At 39.1% G+C, this 25,243-nt stretch overlaps 1 protein-coding gene across 13 annotated transcripts in view; it reads right to left on the bottom strand.

The window, feature by feature from the left end:
- The window catches only part of foxj3 (forkhead box J3), a 163,125-nt gene that overhangs the window by 26,787 nt on the left and 111,095 nt on the right, over positions 1-25,243 (bottom strand). For 11 of the 13 annotated variants that reach the window (XM_072586621.1, XM_072586625.1, XM_072586626.1 and 8 more), the window contains 4 exons: positions 14,179-14,262; positions 10,121-10,222; positions 1,438-1,566; positions 498-669 (listed from right to left, as the gene is read on the bottom strand). In XM_072586621.1, the coding sequence (XP_072442722.1) occupies positions 498-669; positions 1,438-1,566; positions 10,121-10,222; positions 14,179-14,262 (487 nt within the window). The remainder of the gene's footprint in view (positions 1-497; positions 670-1,437; positions 1,567-10,120; positions 10,223-14,178; positions 14,263-25,243) is intronic. The other 2 variants (XM_072586624.1, XM_072586632.1) reach the window with 1 other exon arrangement.

Below are 25,243 nucleotides of genomic sequence, written 5' to 3'. Positions count from 1 at the left end.
CTAGCTCAGTCAGCAGCTGGAATAAGCTGAGAGGTACCAAGAGATTTATAAGGCTGGCTTTCCAAGGGTAGTAGGTACATGCAAGCTATGATACAAACAGTTCTCAAATGTCGAAATATTATTATTGCAGAAAGTAGTTAAGGTCCCAAGTTAGATGCAGGCCTCTGCAAATGCAGATCTGTTTCTCTCAACATTCATCCACATTCTTAAAAACCAAGATGCAACATTAACTCTCTTTATCTTTCAAAAATTCTATATCTTTTCCAATTATTGAGAAAATAATAAGACCCAGGATTATATTTTCATGTGTGCAAATACAAAGGAAATATTACATAATCACAAATCATCTTGGGTTTAAATGTTTTTGATTAATGTTACATAACTCTAAGTATGTATAATCAATTTTATGATGTATATAATATATGCTATGTGTAGAGAATGTATAGTGTAAGAGATCATGGGAAATAGAACACACAGAATACATAATACACACTCACCCTGCTGGCTGAGGGACTGCTCAAAGACTGATTTATAAAGGCTACGGAAGGAGGCACTCAGATCTTCAAAGTTGTATTCTGAGAAGGGTGGCTTTGTATCCCTCTCAGGCATGTTGTATTGCTGTTGCTGTGGTGTTAGACTCTGGGGAACTGAATCAACCCGGTTTGTCACCTACACAAATGAACACACATGACTCGATACAGAGTGGAGGAATACGACATTAAGTGAAAATTCAAGGTTATATATAGGAGCAGAGTAGCAGGCTGACATGTAGCTATTAAATATTAAGTCACATCAGATCTTATAATGCAAAGATGAGACTGAATGGATAGGATGAACTCAAGTACTAACAAGTGCTGAATTTTCCTGCAAACCACTACTCAAGAATAAAGAACTGATGGTCGAGTAATCTGTTCGCAATCTAACACAAAAAAGATTACGGATATCTTTTAGCAAAACTCACACCTTTTAAAAATCACACCAATGATATTAAATAAACTTTTCTCTTCCAGATGCTAGCTAACCTCTTTATACTTTTAGCATTGTTTTAAAGTCAGAATGTCCTGCACACTCAGTTTTTCTTCATATTTTCTTATAGCTATTTGTAATATGTTAAATAACTCTGGATTTTGTGTTTCTCATTACTTTAATTTATATAAAAAGTGATGTGGCTCCATTTCAGTTGTAATTGCACTTTATGGCTCAGTAATTACATTACACAGTTCCTAAAATTACTGGTATTTACAGCATAGAAACAGACATTTAACTTCACAAGTATAAACCAGCTCTTAAGTTCCATCTGAGCTTCTTCTCAACATACTTCACCTTATATGCTACATGTTTCTAACCCATTCTCCCTTGTACATATCTTGTTCTTCTTTAAAGATATCCATCCTATTCTGTCTCAACCATAACATACCTTAGCAAGTATCACATTACCTGTGCGTAATTGTGGACAGAGCCAACATTATTCAGGTTGACAGAGGCTAGACTTGCATCAGACAGGCTGTTGTTAAGGCTGCTGCGAGGGCTATCACTTCCATCCTGATCCGGATTATATAGTGTTACCTGCACAAGCAAAAAGCCCATTATTTTTGAGATTTCAAGAGCAGCATGGCGATGCTCCAACAAATAGCAAATGCACTGCACAGTGGCTCTCGAGGCTCACTTTTGCATAAGCTTCACGAACTGGTGTTAGATTTGAAAGTCTTGGAAGAAATACTAAAGGGGTGTGACATTGTATTGCTCTTCTTAAACCAACATTGCAGCATAAAAGCTTCCTATCTATATCAAAAGGAAGCTTCCGTACAGTTCAAAGAACAATTACCAGAATGTGTTTTTACATGAAAGCATTAGCAGATGAGCAAGTTGCTGCATGTAGTAAACTGAGAGCATCAACTTGTTCAAACCCATATGTTCTGGAAAAAAAAAGCTTTCCTTCACTTCAAATCCATTAACTCCAAATCAACCAAACCTCTTTGCAATCATTCTGGTTTATATAACACTACAGATTCAAACATGATACCTAAACTTTGATGTACTCTGTGATCCCAAAATGAAATGTGCTATCCACAGTAGACCACAGAGATAAAAATGATTATTAGATGCCACTTAGAACAGAAACTGATGGCCATATACACTTCATGGTAAGGTCCTACAGAGTGCTACTGAACAAAGAGTTTAGAGAGCAGGTTCATAGCTCCTTGAAAGTGGAGTCGCAGGTAGTTGGGATAGTGAAGGCGGCATTTGGTATGCTTTCTCTTATTGGTCAGAGTATTGAGAACAGGAGTTGAGAGGTCATGCTGCGGCTGTACAAGATATTAATTAGGCCACTGTTGGAATATTGAGTGTAATTCTAGTCTCCTTCCTATTGGAAAGATGCTGTGAAACTTGAAAGGGTTCAGAAAAGATTTACAAGGATGTCGCCAGGGCTGGAGAATTTGAACTATAGGGAGAGGTTGAACAGGCTGGGGTGACTTTATAGAGGTTTACAAAATTATGAGGGGCATGGATAGGATAAATAGACAAGGTCTTTGCCCTGGGGTGGAGGAGTCCAGAAAGAGAGGGCATAGGTTTAGGGTGAGAGGGGAAAGATATGAAAGACACCTAAGGGGTAACTTTTTCACGCAGTGGGTGGTACGTGTATGGAATGAGCTGCCAGAGGAAGTGGTGGAGGCTGGTACAATTGCAACATTTAAAAAGCATTTGGATGGGTGTATGAATAGGGAAGGGTTTGGAGGGATATGGGCTGGGTACTGGCAGGTGGGACTAGATTGGGTTGGGATATCTGGTTGGCATGAACGGGTTGGACTGAAGGGTCTGTTTCCATGCTGTATATCTGTATGACCCTATCTAGTTTGGTTAGTGCCAGGCTGCAGCACAGATAAAACATTTTTGTGCTTCAGAATGTATTGCCAGAGGCAAAAAAAAAACAACCTAGTACAGAATGCACTGCCCTCTCTCAACAACTTATGTAACAAACTTGATTCTAAAAATTGTATAAAGCCATCCTGCTTCAGTACTAATAGAATTCATATGTATTAACAAACTTGCAGCCTGAGCTGCTTTTAAAATGTTACACCAAGTGATAAGACTAACCACCAATAAATCATTTCAGCATTGGACAGCTCAAGATGCTTCCTCCAGACATAACTTATTCTGGAAGAAGAAACTTTTCCACTGGAACGCTAGATGTTCATTACCATTCAAGCAGACATCGAACAAAAACTATATATCTACCACTTAATGAAATTTTAGTGATAACATGGACCACTACTGGTTTAATCACACAAGTCAGCTTGAACATGAGAAATCCTGACTAGGTGATCACATATTGACAAATCTGAATGAGGTTATAAATAATCTTAAGGCTATGATGTAATCCCTACCATAATGCAGCAACTGTTCTCAATTTGCTACTTTGGAGACTCATCATCCTTGATTAGCGTCTACACTCTCATACAATCTCTACCATGGAAACAGGCCATTTCACGGCGAGCCCATATCAACCATCCGAAAAACATCACACCCAGACCTAGTCCCCTACCTTATCCCTGTAACCCTGCATTTTCCATGGCTAATCCACCAGCCTGCATATCCCTGGACACGATGGACAATTTAGTATGGCCAATCCATCAAACCTGCACATCTCAGGATTATGGGAGGAAACCGGAGTAGCTGGAGGAAAACCACACAGACACAGGGAGGAAGTGCAAACTTCACATACTAGCAGTTCCGAGGAAGGGTCACTTGATCGAGATTTTTCTCCACAGATGCTGCCAGACATGCTGATATTTTCCACCAATTTCTATTTTTGTCACTGATTTACAGCATCTACAATTCTTTCAGATTTTATTCTGGAATTCAGCTCTTGCACATGTTTGATTCAAGGCTGTAATGAGGTCAGGAACTGTGTGCCCTGACAGAACCCAAATTGGGCGTTGATAAGCAGACCCTGCTTGATCATACTATTGATAACATGCTCCATCACTTCATCGATAAGCAAGAGCAGATCGATGGGGCAGCCAGCATTGTCTGGTTGGATTCGTCCTGCTTTTTGTGTACAGGACCTATCTGGGCAACCTTTTATATTGTTTGGTAGATACTAGTGATGTAGTTGCACCGGAGCTGCTTGACGAGGGTGCAGCAAATTTTGGAGCACAAGTTTCAGTACTATTGCCAGAATGCTGTCAGGGGCTATAGCCGTTGCAATACCTAGTGCCTCCCATATGGTTCTTGATAATACATGGAGTAAATCAAATTGGTTGAACATTGGCTTCTGAGATGCTGGGAATGTGCTGAGGAGGAAGAGTTGGATTATTCAGTCCACTCTCCTGGCTGAAGATTGTTGTGAATGACTCAATCTCATCTTTTGCACTGATATGCCAGCATCTTCTATGATTGAGGATGGAGATATTTTTGCAGCCACCTCCTCCTCCAGCAAGTGGTTTGATTGTTCACCACCATTCATGAGCGGATGTTGCAAGGCTTGGATCTGATCCTTTGGTTGTGAGTTCGCTTAACTCTGTCTATCACTTATTGCTTATGCTGTTTGGTAGGCAACTAATCCTATGTCGCAGCTTTATCAGGTTTGTAAGTACACTTAGTGCTACTCCTTTTGCACACTTAATTGAATCAGGATTGATCCCTTGGCTTGACTGTAATGGTAGAGTGGGTGATATGCCAGGCCATGAAGTTGCAGATTGCATTGGAGTACTATTACTTTGTTCTAATGACCCACAGTGCCTCATATGGATGCTGTCTTGAGTTGCTAGATCTGATGATATTCTGTCCCATTTAGCATGGCAATAGTGCCACGCAACAACATAGGGTATTATCAACATGAAGGCAGGACTTTGTCTCCACAACAATTGTGCAGTAGTCACAGTTGCACTGGCAGCAGGTGCATTGGTGTGGAGAAGGTAAAGTAAGTTTCTCTCTTGTTGGTTCCCTTACCACCTGCTGCAAACCCAGTCTAGCAGCAATGTCTTTTGGGACCCAACCAGCTCAATCATTAATGCTGCTGCTTAGCCTACTCTTGGCAGTGGACATTGAAATCTCCCACCAGGACTACACTCCTTGCCCTTGATACTCTCAGTGTTCCTTCTAAGTGTGGCTCAACATGGAGCAGTGTAGCATCAGCAGCCAAGGGCAAACAGTATGCAGTAATGAGGAGGGTTCTTGCCCACGTTTCACCTGATGCCATGAGACTTCATAGTGTCTGGAATCAATGTTCAGGATTACAGGGGCAATTCCCTCCTGTGTACATATGGTGCCACCTCTGCTGGATCTGTCATGCCTTTGGGACAGGACACACCCCAGGGGTGGTGGCGTCTAGGGCATTGTCTGTAAGGTATAATTCTGTGAGTATGACTATGTCAGGCTGTTGTGTGGCTGGTCTGTCAGACAACTCTGCCAATTTTGGCACTATGACCCAGATGTCAGTAGGACTTTGCAGGCTTGACAAGGGTGATTTTGCCGTTATCATTTCTGGTGCCCATGTCAAACCCATGTGGTCTGTCGAGTTTCATTTCTTTTTTGAGCCTTCATAGCAATTGATACAACTCAGACTTGCTAGGTCATTTCAGAGGGCAGTTAAGAGTGAACCACATAACTGTGGGTCTAGAGTCACAAGCAGCTAGACCAGATAAGGATGGCAGATTTCCTTCCCTGAAGGACACTATTAAGCTACTAAGTAGGAAGGGCGAGTAGTTTTAGATAATTCAAAGTTTGGGAGAAGATTTGTAGCTCGGGTGCTCGTTGTTGTGGTTCTGTTCGCTGAGCTGGGAATTTGTCTTGCAAACTTTTCGTCCCTTGTCTAGGTGACATCCTCAGTGCTTGGGAGCCTCCTGTGAAGCGCTTCTGTGCTGTTTCCTCCGGCATTTACAGTGGCCTGTCTCTGCCGCTTCCGGTTGTCAGTTCGAGCTGTCCGCTGTAGTGGCCGGTATATTGGGTCCAGGTCGATGTGTTTGTTGATAGAGTCTGTGGATCATATAAATGCCAGAGGAAACAGCACAGAAGCGCTTCATAGGAGGCTCCCAAGCACTGAGGATGTCACCTAGACAGGGGACGAAACGTTTGCAAGACAAATTCCCAGCTCGGCGAACAGAACCACAACAGGTTTAGATAAATTGGGGAACTAAGTTAAAATATATGGTGATACATAAGCAATGTCAAGCAGTTAAAGCATTGCCTCATAACTTGCAATAAATATATATTGACTTCAATAAGGATTTTGTGGAAAAATTGATCCAATCATGATTAACAAGAGACACTAAAATAGAATTAAATTCAAGGATGGGGTGGACAGTGTTTCCAAAAATATATTAGGCTGAGGGTTGTGAGCATTTTAGAATTCAGTGAAGATGGCCAGAAATTGAATAGACAGAAACAGAATGAATATAAAGTAGCAAGAGGAGCAAATACAGATTGGAAACAATTCTATATGTATGCAACAGGGAAGGAATAACAAAATTAAATATGTGGTCTTTGGAGGCAAAGCCAGGAGAAATTGATAGTGTGTAACCTGCAGAAAAGTTTTGGAAAGTGTGGGAGTTAGGTGTAATGGGAAAGTGAATCTTTTCTTTTTTCCCCAGTTGCTTTGTTTTCCTAACTATTTCCACAGATTAGTGAGGGGAGGACCAGACCAAGGCCCAAGAGCTTGGGATTATTAAGAAATTAATTTAGAAGCACCAGGGATATGTAAAAATCAGAGAATAAGAAGAGATTAAAGTTAAAGTAAATGAACATCTTTCAGATTAACCCTGATAACTGTGCGGAGATGCACTTTGGAAGAAATAACTAGTCAAGAGAGTACTTATGAATGGCAGGGCTCTCGGAAGCTCAAAAGACAGAAGAACGTTGGGGTGCTTATCCACATATCCCTGGAAGTGGCAGAGTGATCAATAGGGTAATTAAGGCATCATTTGGAACACTTGCTTTTTATGAGGCAGACTATAAGAGAAAGAAGTTATGTTGAAGCTCTACAAAACTATGGTTCAGGCACGGCTGGAGAACTGTGTGCAGTTCTGGTCACCACACTATCTGAAAGATGTAATTACATTCGAGGGGCTGCAAAGGAGATTCAACAGGATGTTGCCTGGGATGGAGCTGTATAGCTATGAATAGCAGCTTGATAAAGGTCATATTGCTTTCTGTAGAGCAGGGAAGGCTGAAGGGGAACCTGATTAAGGTGTATAAAATTATGATTAAGATTATGATTTCTCAACCTTTAAAGTACTTTGATGAAAACAGAAATGTTTAAGGTTATGGGCCATGTGCTGGGAAGTAGGAAGCTTGCTCAACAATTTTTTTTCTCTTTTCCCAAAGGCCTGAATACTTACTGGTGCATGGTGGCATTGGTGCAATCAGCCTTCATCATGTGAGATTAGACAGCAAGGAATCCTCAGTTTACTCATGAGTCACAACCAAAATCAATCCACTAAGTACTTCACTTAAGTTCTGCCCCTAACTACTGGATCAGAATCAACCATCAATTAACAAAAGAACAAATGCTGGCTGATTTCTGTCTCTCTGCACCTGAAGGTAGTGAGAACAATTGTAGCAACCTTAGCTTGTAATCTGGACAAAATCAGCAAAAAAATGCACATTTTAAAGGTTCAGTGTGCATGCTGTATTTATTCACACAAGAATCCTTACCATATAGGAATATTTAGCTTCATTGCAAATAAAAGCAACCATCAGGTTACTTCTCAGTGTAATTTATCAGTTAAATCACAAAACCCAATTCAAGCTTCCAAGTGAATCAAATCAAAATCAAAACATATTTTCCTTCAGAAATATCTTTTTAACAGAAGTGAAATAACCTCAATGTTTCAAAGTATTTTACAGCTAATGATGGACTTTTAAAAGGTGGTCACTATGAAATAGAGGCAACATGGTAGCAGTTTGAGAGAGGCAATCTCTCAAAAAAATAACATGCCATCTGTTTTTGTGATGGCAACTGATGATGATAGTGGCAAAGACACTGGGACAACTCCTGTGTTATTCGTTGGAAATGGTGCTATAGAATCTTTTACAGTGACTGGGCAGATGGGTCCCCAGTTTAACACTTCATCCAAAAGATTGTATAGTACTGCTCTTAGTACTGCATGGGTGCTAGCCAAAAGTTCTGTGCTCTAGTCTTTAAAATAGGATTTGAATATTTGATTCCGATGAAAAAGTACAACCCATTAAGCAATCGCTGAAATACATCATTAGGATTAGGAATCATTATGATTAGGTATTGCACATAACAGAAAATGACAAAAGAAAAGCAAAAGAAAATACAGACAAAACAGACAGGATCAGTTATACAGAGAAAAGAAAGACACCATCACCAGGCTTTACCACCTCTGGAATGTTCAACTGAATAATGAGATTACCCAACACGGACTCACTGAATTGTACCCAAATACAATTCTATAAACAAGTTCTAAAATAAACTCTCAATTTGTCTTGAATCCTACTATGCAATTTCAGCAGTTTATTAGACCTCTGACCTATCTGAATAACAGCCCTAGCCCAGCACTCTGCAATTTAGAGAAATTTCAGACACTGTCATAGTAGTTCGATAAAAGGTAAAGTTGCCATTGTCCTACCAGACCATAGGGTTGCACTCATGGAGGGCAAACGTGTGTTGTGGAACCAGACTCAAGCAAGAAGTTAACCCCATAGGAAGACAGAAAAAGACTGGAAGCAAATGGGGAGGAAAGAATAGAGGATAATTTTCCTCTTTTCCATTTTCCTCCCTACAGCAGATGTTTATCCAAGCAGCTATTTTTCATATGTATTTCCCAATAGCACTAGCAAAACGTAAAAGACACTTGGACAGCTATATAAATAGGAAAGGTTTAGGGGGATATGGACAAATGTAGGCAAGTGGGACTAGTTTAGTTTAGGAAACCTATTTGCTGAAGACAAATTGGACCTAAGGGCCTGTTTCCATGCTGTATGATACTCAAACACAAATATTTAATTGGAAGAGGCAACAGAGAATGGCCAGATCCTGTCCTTATTTAATGTCTCCATGACTTGTACAATCTTACAATCCTCACTGGCAAGTACATTTAAAAACTAAAAAAAATCCAAATAAATAACCATCATTTAAACTAAAGCCAATTACAAAAACATTCCTTGAGAATTTTGTTTACTGTCTGGAGAATGCTAAGGGGTACAAAATGACATGTGAGAACTTGGGTGGGGTGGGGGCAGTGGAAATCAGTCCAGAATGTGCAATGTAGAGTTTAGAGCTAAAATATATTACTGGGGAAAAATAGAAATTTTATTCCAGATCCAGTGTTCCACTTGATTGTAGCCTAGGAATGACAAAGCTAGCCTTTCTGCAGCACAGGCATTCCTTATCTTAACAAATAATACCGCTCGTTTTTAAAAATAAACTCTCCTAACTGGTATTTATAAACTAGAACAGAATTTCAGAGTGCATACAGAAGGAATTCTTCGTGTTCCAGCATTTCTGAATTGAATCAACTGGCAAGATACAAAAAGGATTTAAAAACTTAAATTTGGAATGATGTACTGTGCATGCCAGGCACAGACAGGACAAAATGGCACCCCATAGGGATTCTCGACTGATGTTATGACAGCTGGGGAAATTCTAATTGAAGGTTGGGACATTAACAGAAGCAATCGACTGAATTGAGAGTCATTCAGACTGATCCTGCAAAGGATACTTTTGTAGGAGGATGCAAAATCCAAATAATTTAAACCAAAAAAAAATTAGAAGTATCCATTACTTACAACTTTCAAGTTAATTTCTGCTTAGACCTGCCCAAAACATTTCAGAGGTTAATTACAACAAAAAGCTTTTCTACTGCTGTGTAATTTCCCTTGCTCGGATTGTGAACTGCTTTAAAGTAATTTTGTCCTAATTTAGCAGTGCTCTCACAAATCAGGGGAGAAAAGTGGCATATTAAAGATGACTAATCCTTACCCAACTGTGATTTAGAAAAGGATGAAGCAATTAGATCTAATAACTCTTCTTAAATAGATTTCAGTAATTGCTTTCACTATTGTATAGCTCACAGGAAAGTTGCTTCCTCACTGTTTGCAATATTTAACCAAAACTACAGTGACAAAAGAGAAAGAAGTGAAGAAACAGTACTTTGTTAGTCACAGTGTTAATTGCCAAGGTTGGAGAGGCACTTCCAGAGATGATGCAGTCCATTCCTAAAGGCTCGGAATCCAGGCTGTAAGGTGTTGAGGCCTGGAATAAAGCAGCAGAGCACAGGGACACAGTAATTAATCACAACATCGACAGCTCAGAAACTCCCATTCACAGGTTAAATTACATGATAGGAAGATGAGAATCAAAGTAGATATTTAAGGCACATACGCATTTTTAAAAATTGAACTACTGTTCTACCATAACAGAACAAGTCCAAATGCAACAGTAGGTTACAGTTTTAAATTATATGCAACAAATTCAATGTTTGATTTCTCAAAAATAAACTTTCCTTTTTCCTCACAGACACTGATAATATCTGCCTTCTCATCCCATCCAAATATTCTATGGCAAGACCAGCCAACATACTTCATCTGTCCACCTGATGTGGCATTACATTAGACGAATGGCAGCTTGCTCTCCATAGACATGCATCTTATTCATTCCTGTAGCACTTAGTAGACAGCTATAAGAGGGGAACGCTCCAAATTTCAAGTTATATTTGGAGACTAAAAATAGTTATCATTTAAAATTCATTTATCACATTCTCAGCTCTCCTCCACTCCCATAGCCAAAATAAAGTTGAATCCTAATTATGCCTACTAGAAAGCCCAAACAGAATTAGAACTGCTTGGACCAAAAATAGACAAGTAATTTCTTCGAAGTCCCTCTTGCCGCCACACTTCAGCATAGTGATGTCCATTGCTTTTGCACCCTTTGATCATTCAATACGACCAATTTGAAGTTACAGGCATATGTTATTGTTATGAATTTTCAAGTTAAGAACTAGTCAGCTGTGTTTAAAACAAAAGTCAGAAAATAGACAAATGGCTACAAATCATCTGCTCACTATTATGCACTTTGAAACAAATGTAGGTAAATCACAATTTAATGGGATGGTTGAAAATTTGGTAATATTGTAGTACTGTCAACAAGTTGGTAAATTTAAAAAATCAATCTTTTCTTTGAGAACAGCTGATACACTTCTAAAGGTGTGCAAAAGTGAGTTAACCTGGTCCAAGTACTTAGGGCATGGTTGGGACCATGGGACTGGGATATTATAGCCAAATCAGAAACACAGTTCAGAGAGGGGCAGGACTAACAGCTTAATGTTCTAGGCTATAGCTCTAAGTTACAGCTCAATATGCAGGATAGAAAGGGAAGTAACAGGAGGGTAAGACTTGTTTTTGGTTAAGGATAACATTACAGTTGTACTTGGGGAGTATAACCTTGGGAGAATGACCAGCCAAGATATATAGGTGGAACAGAGAAATAAGAAAGAAATATCACCTTATTGGGATTGTACCATAGGCTCCCAAATAGCCAGCAGGAAATTGAGAAGGAAATATGTAAGGAGATCTCAGATATCTCTAAGAATAATAAGGCTGTAATGGCAGGAATTTTAACTTTCCAAACATAGACTGGGACTGCCACAGTGTCAAGGGCTTGGATGGAGAGGAATTTGTTAAGTGTATACAAGAAAATGTTCTTATTTAATCTGTGGATGTACCTACAGAAGGAACAAAACCTGGATTTCTCTTGTGAAATAAGGCAGGGCAAGTGACTGGACACTGAGGCTAGTGACCATAATTCTATTAGTTTTAAAATAGTTATGGAAAATGATAGACCGGGTCTAAAACGAAGGTCAATTTCTTCTGTATTAGGCAGGGACTTTTAAAAGTTGATGGGGGAGGCTGTTTGCAGGTAAAGGAATAGTTGGCAAAGCTTTCAAAAATGAGATAACAAGAGTACAGAGTCAGTATGTTCCTGTTAGCGTGAAGGGCAAGGTTGGCTGATGCAAGGAATGCTGGATGACTAGAAAAATGGAGACTCTGGTCTTAAAAAAAAGCATATGTCAGACATACACAGTTGGGGTTGAGTAAATCCTTAAAGTATCAGGGCAATAGGGATATGCTTAAGAGGGAAATCTGGAGGGCACATGAGATAGCTTTGGCAAGCAGAATTAAGGAGAACCCAAAGAGATTCTACAAATATATTAAGGCCAAAAGAACAACTTAAAGATCAATGGGGGCGTCTGTGTGTGGAAGGAGATGAGAGATATTTTGCATTAATATTTAAGGTGGAGAAGAACATGGAAGCTCGGAAACTTACGGAAATATACAATGATGTCTTAAAAGTGTCATATTACAGAAGAGGTCTTCAAATGCAAAAACATAGATAAATCCCCAGGACCTGATCAGATGATTCCCTGAACTTTGTGGTAAGCTAGTGAAGAGATTGCTAGGCCCCTTGCTGAGATATTTGTTTCATTGACAGCCAAGGGTGAGGTGCCAGAAGACAGGCAGGTAGCTAATGTTATGCTATTATTATTTAATAAAGGTGTTAAGGAAAAGCCAGGAAATTATAGACCGATGAGCCTGATGTCAGTTACCCACCACTGGAGAAGATTCTGAAGGACAGGATTTACATTCCTTTGGAAAGGAAAGGACTAATTAGGAATAGTCAACATGACTTTGTGCATGCGAAATTGTGTCTTACTAATTTGATTGAGTTTTTTGAACAGGTGATAAAGTAAATTGATGAAGGCAGAGTGGAAGACGTTGTCTATATGGACTTCAGCAAGGTGTGCGAAAAGGTTTCGCATGGTAAACTGGTCAGCAAGATTTAATTACATGGAATCCAGGGGGAGCTAGCCAACTGGATACAAAATTAGCTTGAAGGTAGAAGACAGAGGATGTTGGTAAGTGTTGTTTTTCAGACAGAGGCCTGTGACCAACAGTGTGCTGGGTTCACTGTTCATCATTTATATAAATGCATTGGATGTGAATACAGGAGATATGGTTACTAAGTTTGCAGATTAAACCAAAATTGATGGTCCAGTGGACAGTGAAGCAGCTTCTGTCAGAATGCAACAGGCCTTTGATCAAATGGGCCAATGGACCAAAGAGTAGCAAAAGGCATTTAATTTAGATAAACATGAGGTATTGCATTTTCCTAAGGCAAACCAGGGCAGGACTTAAACAGTTAATGGAAAGGCCCTGGGAATGTTACTGAACAACAAAACTTGAGGGGTTCCAAGTGCATAGTTCCTTGAAAGTGGAGATGCAGGTCATCGGGGTAGTGAAGGCAGCGTTTGGCACACTTACCTTCATTGGTCAGTCCAATGAGTATAGGAGTTGGGATGGCATGTTGGGGCTATACAGGATATTGGTGGGGACACTTTTAAAATACTATGTTAAATTCTGACCTCCTTGCTTTTGGAAAGAATTTGTTCAACTTGAAAGGGTTCAGAAAAGATTTACAAGGATGTTGCTGAATTTGGAGAGTTTGAGCTCTCGGGTGGAGCTGAATAAGCAGTAACTTTTCCCCTTGGAGCGTCAGAGGCTGAATGGTGACCTTATAGAGATTGATAAGATTATGAGGGGCATGGAATGGATGAACAGCCAAGGTCCTTTTTTCCCAGGGAAGGAAGTCAAAAGCTACAGGGCATAAATTTAAGGACCGGAGAAACATTTAAAAGAAATCTGAGGGGCAACTATTTCACTTCGGGCGTGGTGCATGTATGGAACAATTCACCAGAGTAGGTAGTGGTAGCAGTTGCAATTACAACATTTAAAAGGCATTCGGATGGGTACAATAAATAGCAAGCGTTTGGAGGGATACAGGCCAAATGGTGGGAAATGGGACCTAATTACTAAGATACCTAGTGAGTTGGAACAAAGGGTCTGTTTCTGTGGTGTGGCTATGACTTTATGTAAGACAGAAATAAAATACACGATACAAAAAAACCGTAGACATCGTTCTATGTATTAAACCAAGGCAATGATCGCTATTGACTTTTGTGTTCCAAGTAGAGCAAAGGGTAGATATTTGTTTGTAATTAATTGTAGAAATAATGCAATATGGCAATATTTCATGATTGTCACATTACAACTCCAAGGCACTCCTTTGCTGCCAAACAAAATCATCTTTAACTATCATCTCTCTCACATGGATTGCTATTTCATAATAACTTAAAAACCAACATTTAGACCTACCCTTTCTCCTGATCGCGGCCTCTTCTTTGGCCGTGTGGGCAGTGTATCCTCCTTTGGATTAGTGTCAATGGCCCAGTATGAACCCTAAAACAAAAAGCACAAGGTTGGAGACAGCCACAATGCTCATGACATTCCCATCTATTACAGGCACAGTGCATGTACCCACAACCATGTGGACAACCAAGAATGATAACGTGATTCTCTGTACATGATATCATGTATTGCCCTTGAATACAATATAAAGAAGAATTTAATATCTGTTAAAAATTTAATTTGCTGCAGATACCTTGGCATTTGATTTCAATCCTTCCCTTAAGGTTTCTTAAATTCCAGAGTTGATTGACACCACTCAATATCTACTTACAGGTATCCCCCACTTTTTCAACATTCGCTTTACGCCAATTCGCTTTTACGAAAGACCTACTTTAGTACCTGTTTTCACTAACCGTAAGAAGATTTTCACTTTTACAAAAAAGTGCATGCAGCGAGAGTAATGCTGTTAAGTGTCTTCCCTGGGAACTACACTCAGCATCAAGCCGCCATATCTTTCAACTATGTGTGAGAGCATCTGTGCTTTATCATGGTGAGAGATTAATAGATTTAGTTAAAAATCACACAACACCTGGTTATAGTCCAACAGGTTTATTTGGAAGCACTAAAAGATGAGAGACTTAAACAATCCAGGTCTTTTTCAGTAGATAATTTCAGTTACATTACACTGTAAACTTTAGCTATAAATTCTGTGTCTTACAATCTTATTTTTCACAATCACCTGATGAAGGAGCAATGCTCTGAAAGCTAGTGCTTCCAAATAAACCATTGGACTATAACCTGGTGTTGTGTTATTTTTAAAGTTTGTACACCCCAGTCCAACACCGGCATCTCCAAATCATGACGTTAATAGATGACCTGCATCCTCTCCCTCCTACAACCCAGTCTTCTTTACCTCCCACTACCCCAACCTCTGACAGCCTTTACTGTATGTCAGTGTTAGTTTAGGGTTTGCGTGTTATTTGGTATGATTTGGTAGGCTATTTCTTGGGTCTGGAAATGCTCAAAATTTTTTCCCATATAATTTAAGGTTAATTACTTCACTTTACGCTATTTCAGCTTATGAACCATTTCATAGGAATACTCTACTTTTGGAATATTGGGGGACAACTGTATTGAATTGAGTCATCCAAGGATGTAATAATGTGCATCTCTTGACATATATGCTGGATATGTACTCATTAGTGTTCCATCAATCTCAGTCAGTGGACTGTTTACACTTTGATAACAAATGGTTATTAATAAATTGTTGGGCTCTCTGCAAGCTAAAAAAAGCTGACAAACAAACAGCAAACTATGAATAGCTTCACCTGATGAATTCAGTATAAGATGTCTTGCAGAATAATTAACTAATACTGTAATTGCACTAAGGTTTCCCCCTTCAGTTGCACATTTGGCCTGACAAAGTAAATTTTAACTCTGCATCTTAATGATTCTGTGCAGTGTTTAGAAACCTGACTATAAATGTATGTTTTCTCAGTACAGAGAAACTTCAATTATCCAAAGTTTGGATTATCCCAACAAGATTGCAAGATCTCAATGCTTGACTAGACTGTGTTATCTGGCATTCAATTAACAGAACTTTTGACTTTCCGAACAAAATACTCCCCGTCCTTGTCATTTAGATAATCAAGGCTCCTCTGTATATTATCTGGGCTCATTACCAAAGGTTGCTATACAACTGCTGAAAATCATATGTCTGAGGAACTAGCCAAAACAAAGTACAGGGGATATCGAGTGTCAGAAACTTGATTGAGTTTTTTAAAGAAATAACAAAGAGAATTGATGAGGGCAGAGTGGTGGATGTGATCTACATTGCACTCAGTAAGGTATTTGACAAGGTTTCCCATGAGAGACTGGTTAGCAAGGTTGGATCTCATGGAATACAGGGAGAACTAGCCAATTGGATACAGAACTGGCTCAAAGGTAGAAGACAGAGGGTGGTGGTGGAGGGTCGGCTTTTCAGATGGGAGGCCTGTGACCAGTGGTGTGCCACAAAGATCGGTGCTGGGTCCACCAATTTCCGTCATTCATATAAATGATTTGGATGTGAACATCGGAGGTATAGTTAGTAAGTTTGCAGATGCCACCAAAATTGGAGGTGTAGTGGACAGCGAAGGAGGTTATCTCAGAATACAATGGGAGTAGATCAGATGGGCTAGTGGCTGAGGAGTGGCAGATGGAGTTTAATTTAGATAAATGCGAGGTGCTGCATTTTGGAAAAAGCAAATCAGCTCAGGACTTATACACTTAATGGTAAGGTCCTCGGGAGTGTTGCTGAACAAAGACACCTTGGAGTGCAGGTTCATAGTTCCTTGGAAGTAGAGGTCGCAGATAGAAAGGATAGTGAAGGAAGCATTTGGTATGCTTTCCCATAATCAGTCAGAACATTAAGTTGGGAGGTATTGTTTTGGCTATACAGGATGTTGGTTAGGCCACTTTTGGAATATTGCGTGCAGTTCTGGTCTCCTTCCTATGGGAAGGATGTTGTGAAATTTGAAAGGGTTCAGAAAAGACTTACAGGGATGTGGCTGGGGTTGAAGGATTTGAGCTACAGGGAGAGGCTGAATAGATTGGGACTGTTTTCCCTGGAGCGTCGGAGGCTGAGAGGTGGCCTTATAGAGGTTACAACCATGAGGGGCATAGATAGGATAAATGGCCAAAGTCTTTGCCCCTGGGTGGGGGAGTCCAAGACTAGAGGTTTAGAGTGAGAGGGGAAAGATATAAAAGGGACCTAAAGGACAATTTTTTTCACACAGAGTGGTGCGCGTATGGAATGAGCTGCCAAAGGAAGAAGTGGAGGCTGGTACAATTGCAACATTTAAAAGGCATCTGGATGCGTATAGGAATAGGAAGGTTTAGAGGGATACGGGCCAAGTGCTGACAAATGGGACTGGATTAAGTTAGGATATCTGCTCGGCATAGACGAGTTGGACCGAAGGATCGGTTTCCATGCTATACATCTTAATGGCTCAACTGAATACCAACAAAAATAAACAAATTAATTATTCACATTGAACCTCTCCAAGTTCTTCCTACATAAAATGGTCAATACCAAAATTTGATAATTTTCCTTATGAAGCACCTCCTTAGGACTGATCTCAACGTCATTATCTCATGATACAAACACACCGGTCTCACTACTGACTGCACTATACGAAATATGACTGAGGTAATTTAGCAGCTCATATGAAAAAAATGTGGGTCTAAGAATTTGCTGTTCATTTAAAAGCTGTTTAATTCTGTAAAAATAATAACCTATCACTACTTATATATTCAATAGAAATTTCTCACAATTTTGTATTTGAACACATTCATACAATGAACTAAAGACAGACATATAAGACTTCACTCCTTAAGAATGATTTTAAAGGTAGAGCATTATAGGATCGCAATTAATATTACACATTTATGCCTTTTTTTAGTGTTTGATAATTGGAGGGATACATTACTGCACCAAATTTGCACATTTTGCTTGATAAATAACGTAACTTTCAAATGTTACATCCTAACAATGATTTTGTGCAGCAGTTTGGAAATTGGACTATGTGTTGTTTCAGCATATTAGTGAAAATTAGACTATCCTCAAGCAAAGCGTTCCTTCCTTCTCCCTGGCAAATCAATGGATACCTAATTAATTAGTTTTGATTTCTGTAACTTTGACTAATTTTTTTCAGTTTATTTTAGAGTCATATCACATAGACATACTGCACAGAAACAGGCCCTTCACTCCAACTCAACAACGCCGACCAGATATTCTAACTTAGACGAGAGGGGATTTTGGTCACACTTGAGCTATGTTACATCATGAGTGAGCATTCTGAAACATTAAACTGTGATAACACAATGTAACTGTTTAACCAATAGGTAAGGAAATATTCTAGAGTGGACAGTTTGCTTAGTGCCTGAAATGGAATGTTTTGGCAGCAGCAATGCGCAATAACAGCTGCAGTCCAACTAAAAAAAAACACACATTCTCCTATTAAAGGTTGCGACATTTGATATTGCTCAGGATGATATGTGCATGATTTATGGAAATACTATAGTCATCTTTGGAAATTTGCATAATCACACAAAGGGCAATTCTCATGTGAACGTATGGTTCCATTGTTGTGACATATGACCATAATACAAATTAGGTATATTCATCAACTGTGAGAATCAACTCAATTGTGGAGCTTCAAAATGGAAGGCTTTTTTCCCCCCAACTGTAAGAGGAGTTTCTAAAAATTATGATATTCCAATAACATTAAACAGTGGGACCTAATCACTGTCTACGAGTGAAGATTAGCTAAACCCTATTAAACAGATAAGCAGGAGGCTGGAAGAACACAGCAAGCCAGGCAGTATCAGGTGGTGGAGAAGTCAACATTTTGGGTGTAACCCTTCTTCAGGACTGGGGTGGCAGCTCACCCCCTTTATATGAATCTCCCCTTACACCCACCCCCAGTCCTGAAGAAGGGTTACACCTGAAACGTTGACTTCTCCACCTCCTGATACTGCCTGGCTTGCTGTGTTCTTCCAACCTCCTGATTTTCTACTTGGATTCCAGTACCTGCAGTCTTTTTGTCTCAAACCCTACAAGATAAACAATACATTAAAAGCTGATATTCCTTAGGTTAGTACAAAAATTAAACTGAAGTGAGTTGTAAAAAGCACAAGCTCAATCTAGGGCTAGCAATATGATGATGATCTAGGCACCTCAACAATACAGAGGGAAAACAAAACTAGAAAGATTACTAAGGTCAGAAATGAATATGAAATGTAAAGTTGATAAACAAAAAAAATTAAAGGAATCAGCAATTAAATGGTGACAGAAGTTGCAAAAATAAGAAGGCTGACTACAAACTAGCAAAATTGTTTGCAACTGCAAGTGTTGCTAGAAGATAGAAAGGAACAAATAAAAGGTATTCAACCAGGCATTACAGGCTTTTTAGCCTAACATTAGCACAGCTCTAAAAGTCATAATACGAGATAATATATAAGACAAGGGGTAATTGTTTAAGTCGGGTTCGGGCTCTCTGTGTTTGTTGGGGTTCGAGCATCTGTGAGGAGTAAGGTGAGAAAGAGGTTAAAGTCCCCAAGTGGCGAAATTTGAGAAGAGTTTGCTTGGACTGCGGTGCCATGTTGTCCGCTGCGAGGGCTTTTTCTTTTTTTTTAAAAAGTGTAATTTCACTAAGAGGATGCAAAAAAAAGAGAAAACGCTGAAATTAAGCTTGCACTAACACTTGGATCAGGGGGAGTTTCAATGTACATTGTGCTATGCTGAGAGTCTTTAATGTTTAAAAATCTTGGTTTGTTAAAGTACTGGCTCATAAAATCCTTGTAAGTAACTGTTTTGCCTTACTTAAATCAGGATCTCAATTCAATGTGTTTTAAAGGCTATGTAATGGGGCAATTTTGTTTTCACACTGAAATTGTACGTTATGTCCTTTTTAAAATTATATAACATGTAACCTTAAAACAAATTGTTTGAGCGCCTTGAGCCCCTGATGTGTTTGAAACTCTACAATGCCTGTTCAAAAAAATAATTTGGGCCAGTGGTCATGCTTTAGCCAGATGAGAGTATTGTATTCAAATATCTTTGTTGCTGTGTTTTTAATGCAAAGTGTTCACAAAAAGAAGAGTGCATTTTGAGTTTGATGTTTTGTTAAGATTTTAGAGAATATTAGAACTTGATGCTGAGCTGTTTCAGGTCTGTTAATTATTAAGACTTCATTGCCCACCCCCCCCTCAAATTCAAAGAATGTTGATCTCTACCAAAGTTGCCACCATATTTCCGACTATTTTATATGGAAGTTTCATTTGGAGAACATATTTTAATTTATTCTGCATTTGTTACCCATGAATATTTGAAAGTTAAATCTGACCTGAAACTACCTCGTCAACTGCTAAAGCACAAGCAACATTTTGTTGTTTTCTTGCTGTTCCAGACTTTTGAAATACTTTTCCTGACAGCTTTCACATTAGCCAGGCATCAATTTGTTAAAGGAAAGTAATTTTTCACTAACCTGAATGGAGGCACCAGGGAGTTTGACTTTAGGACCATTGATTGTTGTTTATAAGTGACTGAATCGTTCAGGCAATACAATTTAGAAGTTTATGAATTGTATAAAACGTGATAATGTCATAAATAGCGAACAGAGTAATAGACTTCAAGAATCAAAGAATGCTGAAATAGGCAGACACAATTTAGTGTAGTTAATTGAGAGTGTCTTCAGACTGATAACCACCTTGGTAAGGAGGGAATGAGAGTTGAAATGCAAACATACTTTCAGCAGCTAACATCTTCTCTAGAGTTTCCTCATTCACACATAAAGCATGCCTTCGGACCACCGCCCACCTCTTCACAACCTGATCCAATGGATTCAATCAGCTCCGCAGTCATAAGCATGAAAAGCAAAAAAGTTAACAACAGTGAAGGGGAGGTCAGTACGCTTTTTGTCAGTGGCCTTCCTACGGACATTAAACCACGTGAGCTTTACTTTGTCTTTCAATCATTTAAAGGATATGAAGGTTCACTGATCAAGTTAACTGATCAACAGCCAGTTGGCTTCATTACATTTAACAGCAGAGCAAGAGGAGATGCAGCAAAGAATGCTGCATTCACTTAGCCTGCAGCTGCTGCACACTCAAATGCACTGGTATCCTCCATCTGAAGCATCTCTGCAAGGATGGAAATCTCAGCAGTTTTGTGAAGCATTTAACTGCCCTTATCCAAGAAATCAGAGTTGTCAGAGGAATGATGCAAAAACAGACCGTATTTTGTTTTCAGGTTGGACTTTATTAAAGGAGACTTTGGAGAACTGGCCTGTTTCCACTTAACTTGGAAGGGATGGGGTTGTCACTAAGGACGGTGAATTTAAGAGCTTTACTGGTGAATTTTGTTTTCCACATGGGAGGATTCTTCAAATTACAATTGCTGCTACAGACTAGTACTTTTTGTTGTTGCATGTTGTGTATTAATAACTTGCTTAAATATTGGCTGCCAGAGTCTTATGAAAGATAGTAATGCCATTGGTTATCATGAAATGTGTATAGGGTATAAGCAGGCAGGGAAAGAGTTAAGTTCTGAGTTTTGTGATACAAATGGTTCAGCTGAGCATGACTCAGATCAGATAAGAACTTACACTTAATAATGGGATGCTGGAGGCAAGGGTAATGGGTTAACAAGGTGGAAAAGCATTCATTATGTACAGCCATTTAACAAAATGAGGTAGTATTCAGTATGAGAGGTCAATTTAACGAGGTGAAAAATATTCATTAACTGAAGTCAGTTATTCATTGTGTAACAACAGTTGGATTAATCTTTCTTATTGATAATTACTAATGATACCATTACTATTGTAATGGACATCCAATCAATATGCATGTTGCACTTCCAGAGAAGACCATGAACCCATGGGCGATCGTTCTCTCTCCCTCCAGGGCCTGAAATAAAGATGAAGGAGGTAAAACTACACTGTGTTTCTGAGCATTTTGCTTCAACTGAAGGGGGAACAGGACGACATTATTAGGTTGCAATTTGATAGAGATTTTCAAAATAATGAGTCTGGACAGGAGATAGGGAGAAGCTGCACCTATTGGCAGACAGACCAGATGAGACCAAGTTTAAGTGACTGGCAAAAAAAGCAATGGTGACAAGAGAAGCAATTTTTAAAGACTTGGCATACTCTGCCAAAAGTGTGGTGGAGGCAGATTCAACAGAGATCTTCAGAAGGAGCAGGATGATTATCCAAAGTGAGAGGTTGCAGATGTATAGGGAAAAAGTAAAGGTAAGAGGTTGTGCTGAATTGTTCTTCTAGAGATTCAGCACAGCCATAAAAGGCCTTCTATGCTGTGTCGATTCTATGATTATCACGTTATTGCATGAGAAACTTTTTGGGGAGCTGGCTGTACACAAATTGGCTACTGAGTTTCTTCCTTGGCTGTAAAGCAAATGAGGCATCAGGTGGTACTGTAAGATGCTACATAAATGCAATTAATTAATCTTAGGTCATTGGTTAGACTAGTGTCACATCATTGTGTCCATTTGTAAAACAAAGTTTTACTTGAGCGAAGCATGCAACAGGCATTATTAGATAATACCAGAGGAAATGTTTTAGCTATTAAGAGGCTTTTTCCTTTCGAATAGTGAAGTCAAGACAGGTTCTAGATGTGCTGCTCAAACATTGATAAGATGGAAAATTCTGTTTCCACAGGTCAGTTAGTAGGTAGCAGAAGGTACAAAGTTTAAGCTTACCAAAAAAAAAACTTAGGTGCTTATTTTTAGAAGAGCTATTGCGATACTACAAACAGAGGGGAAATAGAATTTATAAAAAAAAAGCCTTTTTTAAAAACTAGCAAAATACTTGAAAAAGATGAAAAGGATATGAAAAGAAAGGGCAGAGAAGCTGGTCTAAACAAAATAAAAACTTGCATAACTGCTAGACCTCCCAGAGTGTTTTACAGCCAATGAAGTTATTTTGGCATGTAGTTACTATTGTAGTATAGAATATGGATCAGCCAGTTTGAACAGCGTGCTTCCACAATTAGAAATGCAATAATGAACATATGGACTGCTTCGTGTGATACTGTATGAAGGATAAATATTGGTCAGGTCACAAGGATGAACTTCCCTGCCATTCTTCAAAATATTGCGAAATATTTTAACATCTACGCAGATAGAGAGAACCAAAATTTAATAATTCATACACAAGTCTGCAGCTCTAACACAGCAACCTTTTCTTAGAACAGAACAACCTTGATTATCTAATGAGATGGGTGGGAAGTATTTTGTTCAGATAACTGATCTGATCGTAAACAAAGGAACCAATACTGAACACAATTACGTAAAAAAGCATGTTTACAGCAGTTTTATTTCATTCAATTGATAAACTGTGTACAAACACTGGATATTGCTTAAAAATTCATGATATTTTACAAATAAAATCAATTTTTGGCTAGAGTTTGACTGAAGTCTGAAATTTATCACTGACATATTCCTCAGGTTGATCCTGGTCCTCGGCAGCAGCTGACATCTTTCTGCTCAGTGTTGTACTGCCATCCAGACTAACCAAGTGTTGTCCCTCCCGCCCTCCCTCCCTCCTCAGCGACCACCAAGCCCTTAGAGAGAGAGGCGCAAAAAAAGGGGCAAGACAAGAGAGAGGGAAGATTTTTTTGCTGACTTCAGTTTTTGTCCGCTCATCAATTTTTTAGGGAAGTAATGCTTTCCTCCTGTTCATTTCCACGTGTGCTAACTCATTATGATTTGCTCTCCCGCATCAAAAAGAAGTTACATTAAACCTTGTCAGCTGAAAGATATTGAACTACCTTTTGTTTGGAAAAAAGTCATCATGGGATAACGAGAAGAAAAAGCAACAGAAACGAAAAGTACGAATGCATTTTTTGACTTCCGGAGAATGAGCTGAGGAAAAAAAATTGTGTTTGCAAAACAGAGAGGGTCAATGTTGAGAGGGAATCTTGCTGATAGAATGCACAGCTTGGGCTTGCACATATGTTCTTGTGTGCTCACAGTCACAAATCATTGTTCTTGGGAAGATTAAGTATTGGAGAGCTTTTTTTAAATCAAAAGTGTAAGACTTAACTCTCAACATCACATCTAGAGTATATGTTTGAAGTTAATTATTTATTAAAGCATAGTTGCACCTATATTCCTGTTCAAAATTTACAAATGATGCATTATGTGGATGAGGAATAGAATTTTCCTACTTCAATTGAAATGCATGTACAGGGACCTTGAGATCTTGTTCGTATCGTCCGAAATTCAGATAATTTATGTTCAGATAACCAAGGTTGTTCTGTATTACACTGTAATGTCAGGATCAAGTCCTGAAGTGAGACTTGAACCCAGAACCTTTACCCTAGGTGGAACTTTTAACAATTGAGCAATGGCAGACATTTCAGTGGGTAAATAAAGTCACATACTCATACAGCATGGAAACAGATCCTTCGGTTCAACTCGTCTATGCCAATCAAGTTTCCCAAACTTAACTAATCCCACTTGTCTGCATTTGGCCCACATCCCTCTAAACATTTCCGATTCATGCACCTGTCTGAAAGTCTTTGAAATGTTGTACCATACCCATCTATACTATTTCTTCTTGCAGTTTGTTCGATATATGCACCATCCTCTTTAAGAAAAAGGTGCCTCTCAGGTCCCTTCTAAATTGTTCTCTTCTCACCTTAAACCAATTCCATCTAATTTTGGACTCTCCTATGCACCTTATCTATGCCGCTTATGATTTTATAAACATTTATCAATAGGTATTCCCTTTTCATCATGTGGTTACAGACACAATGGTCTCCTTGTGCATTATATAATTCTATGACTTGTGTGTTTTGGAAAGCCCAAGGAGGTAGTCACAACACTGGCGCTGATTGTTTATTCCATCCTGCTCAAAAGCACAGGATATCTGCATTGCCTTTGTCCTCTTAACCTAGGAGAACACTTGAGCCACAACTCTGTTGGACTGCATCCCCTGAAGCTGAGAAACACTCCACTTTGAACTGAATTTAAGCAATTTCAAATTATAATTGAGTGATCCTAGTGAACGTGACCAAAGCGCAAAACTATTCTCCAATTCAGCATTAATCAGGAATCTCATTCAAAGGTGAGTGTGGCTGACACAGGAATGGAAAATAATGCAGTCGATGGTGCTATTCTGAGACTGCGGTTGAGTCACATTGTTTGAAAGCCCACAGAGATCTTTACGCTGCATCTAATTGTGTGGTATCTGTTCTATGGGTGCATGTTGTTGATTATAGGTGTCTGAAATGGAATCAATTCAAATCCTGGCATTGAAATCCCACACCTTGATGACAACACAAAACTACTTAATACAAACACAATGAGCTTGCTCCCTTAGTAACGGTAGACATATTGCGTCATACAAAACAAAACTTTAGATTGCGACAGCAAAACATTAACATCTGCCAAAGAGGGCGTGAACAATCAGCACAGGAGTCCTAAACTGTAAATGTCTGCCCTACTATCGGTCAGCGAATGTTAGTA

The sequence above is a fragment of the Chiloscyllium punctatum genome, chromosome 16 (genome assembly GCF_047496795.1).
Source record: "Chiloscyllium punctatum isolate Juve2018m chromosome 16, sChiPun1.3, whole genome shotgun sequence".
NCBI classification, from domain to species: domain Eukaryota; kingdom Metazoa; phylum Chordata; class Chondrichthyes; order Orectolobiformes; family Hemiscylliidae; genus Chiloscyllium; species Chiloscyllium punctatum.
Note: the sequence above shows the minus strand (reverse complement) of the source record. Positions and strands in the feature narration are given on the sequence as shown.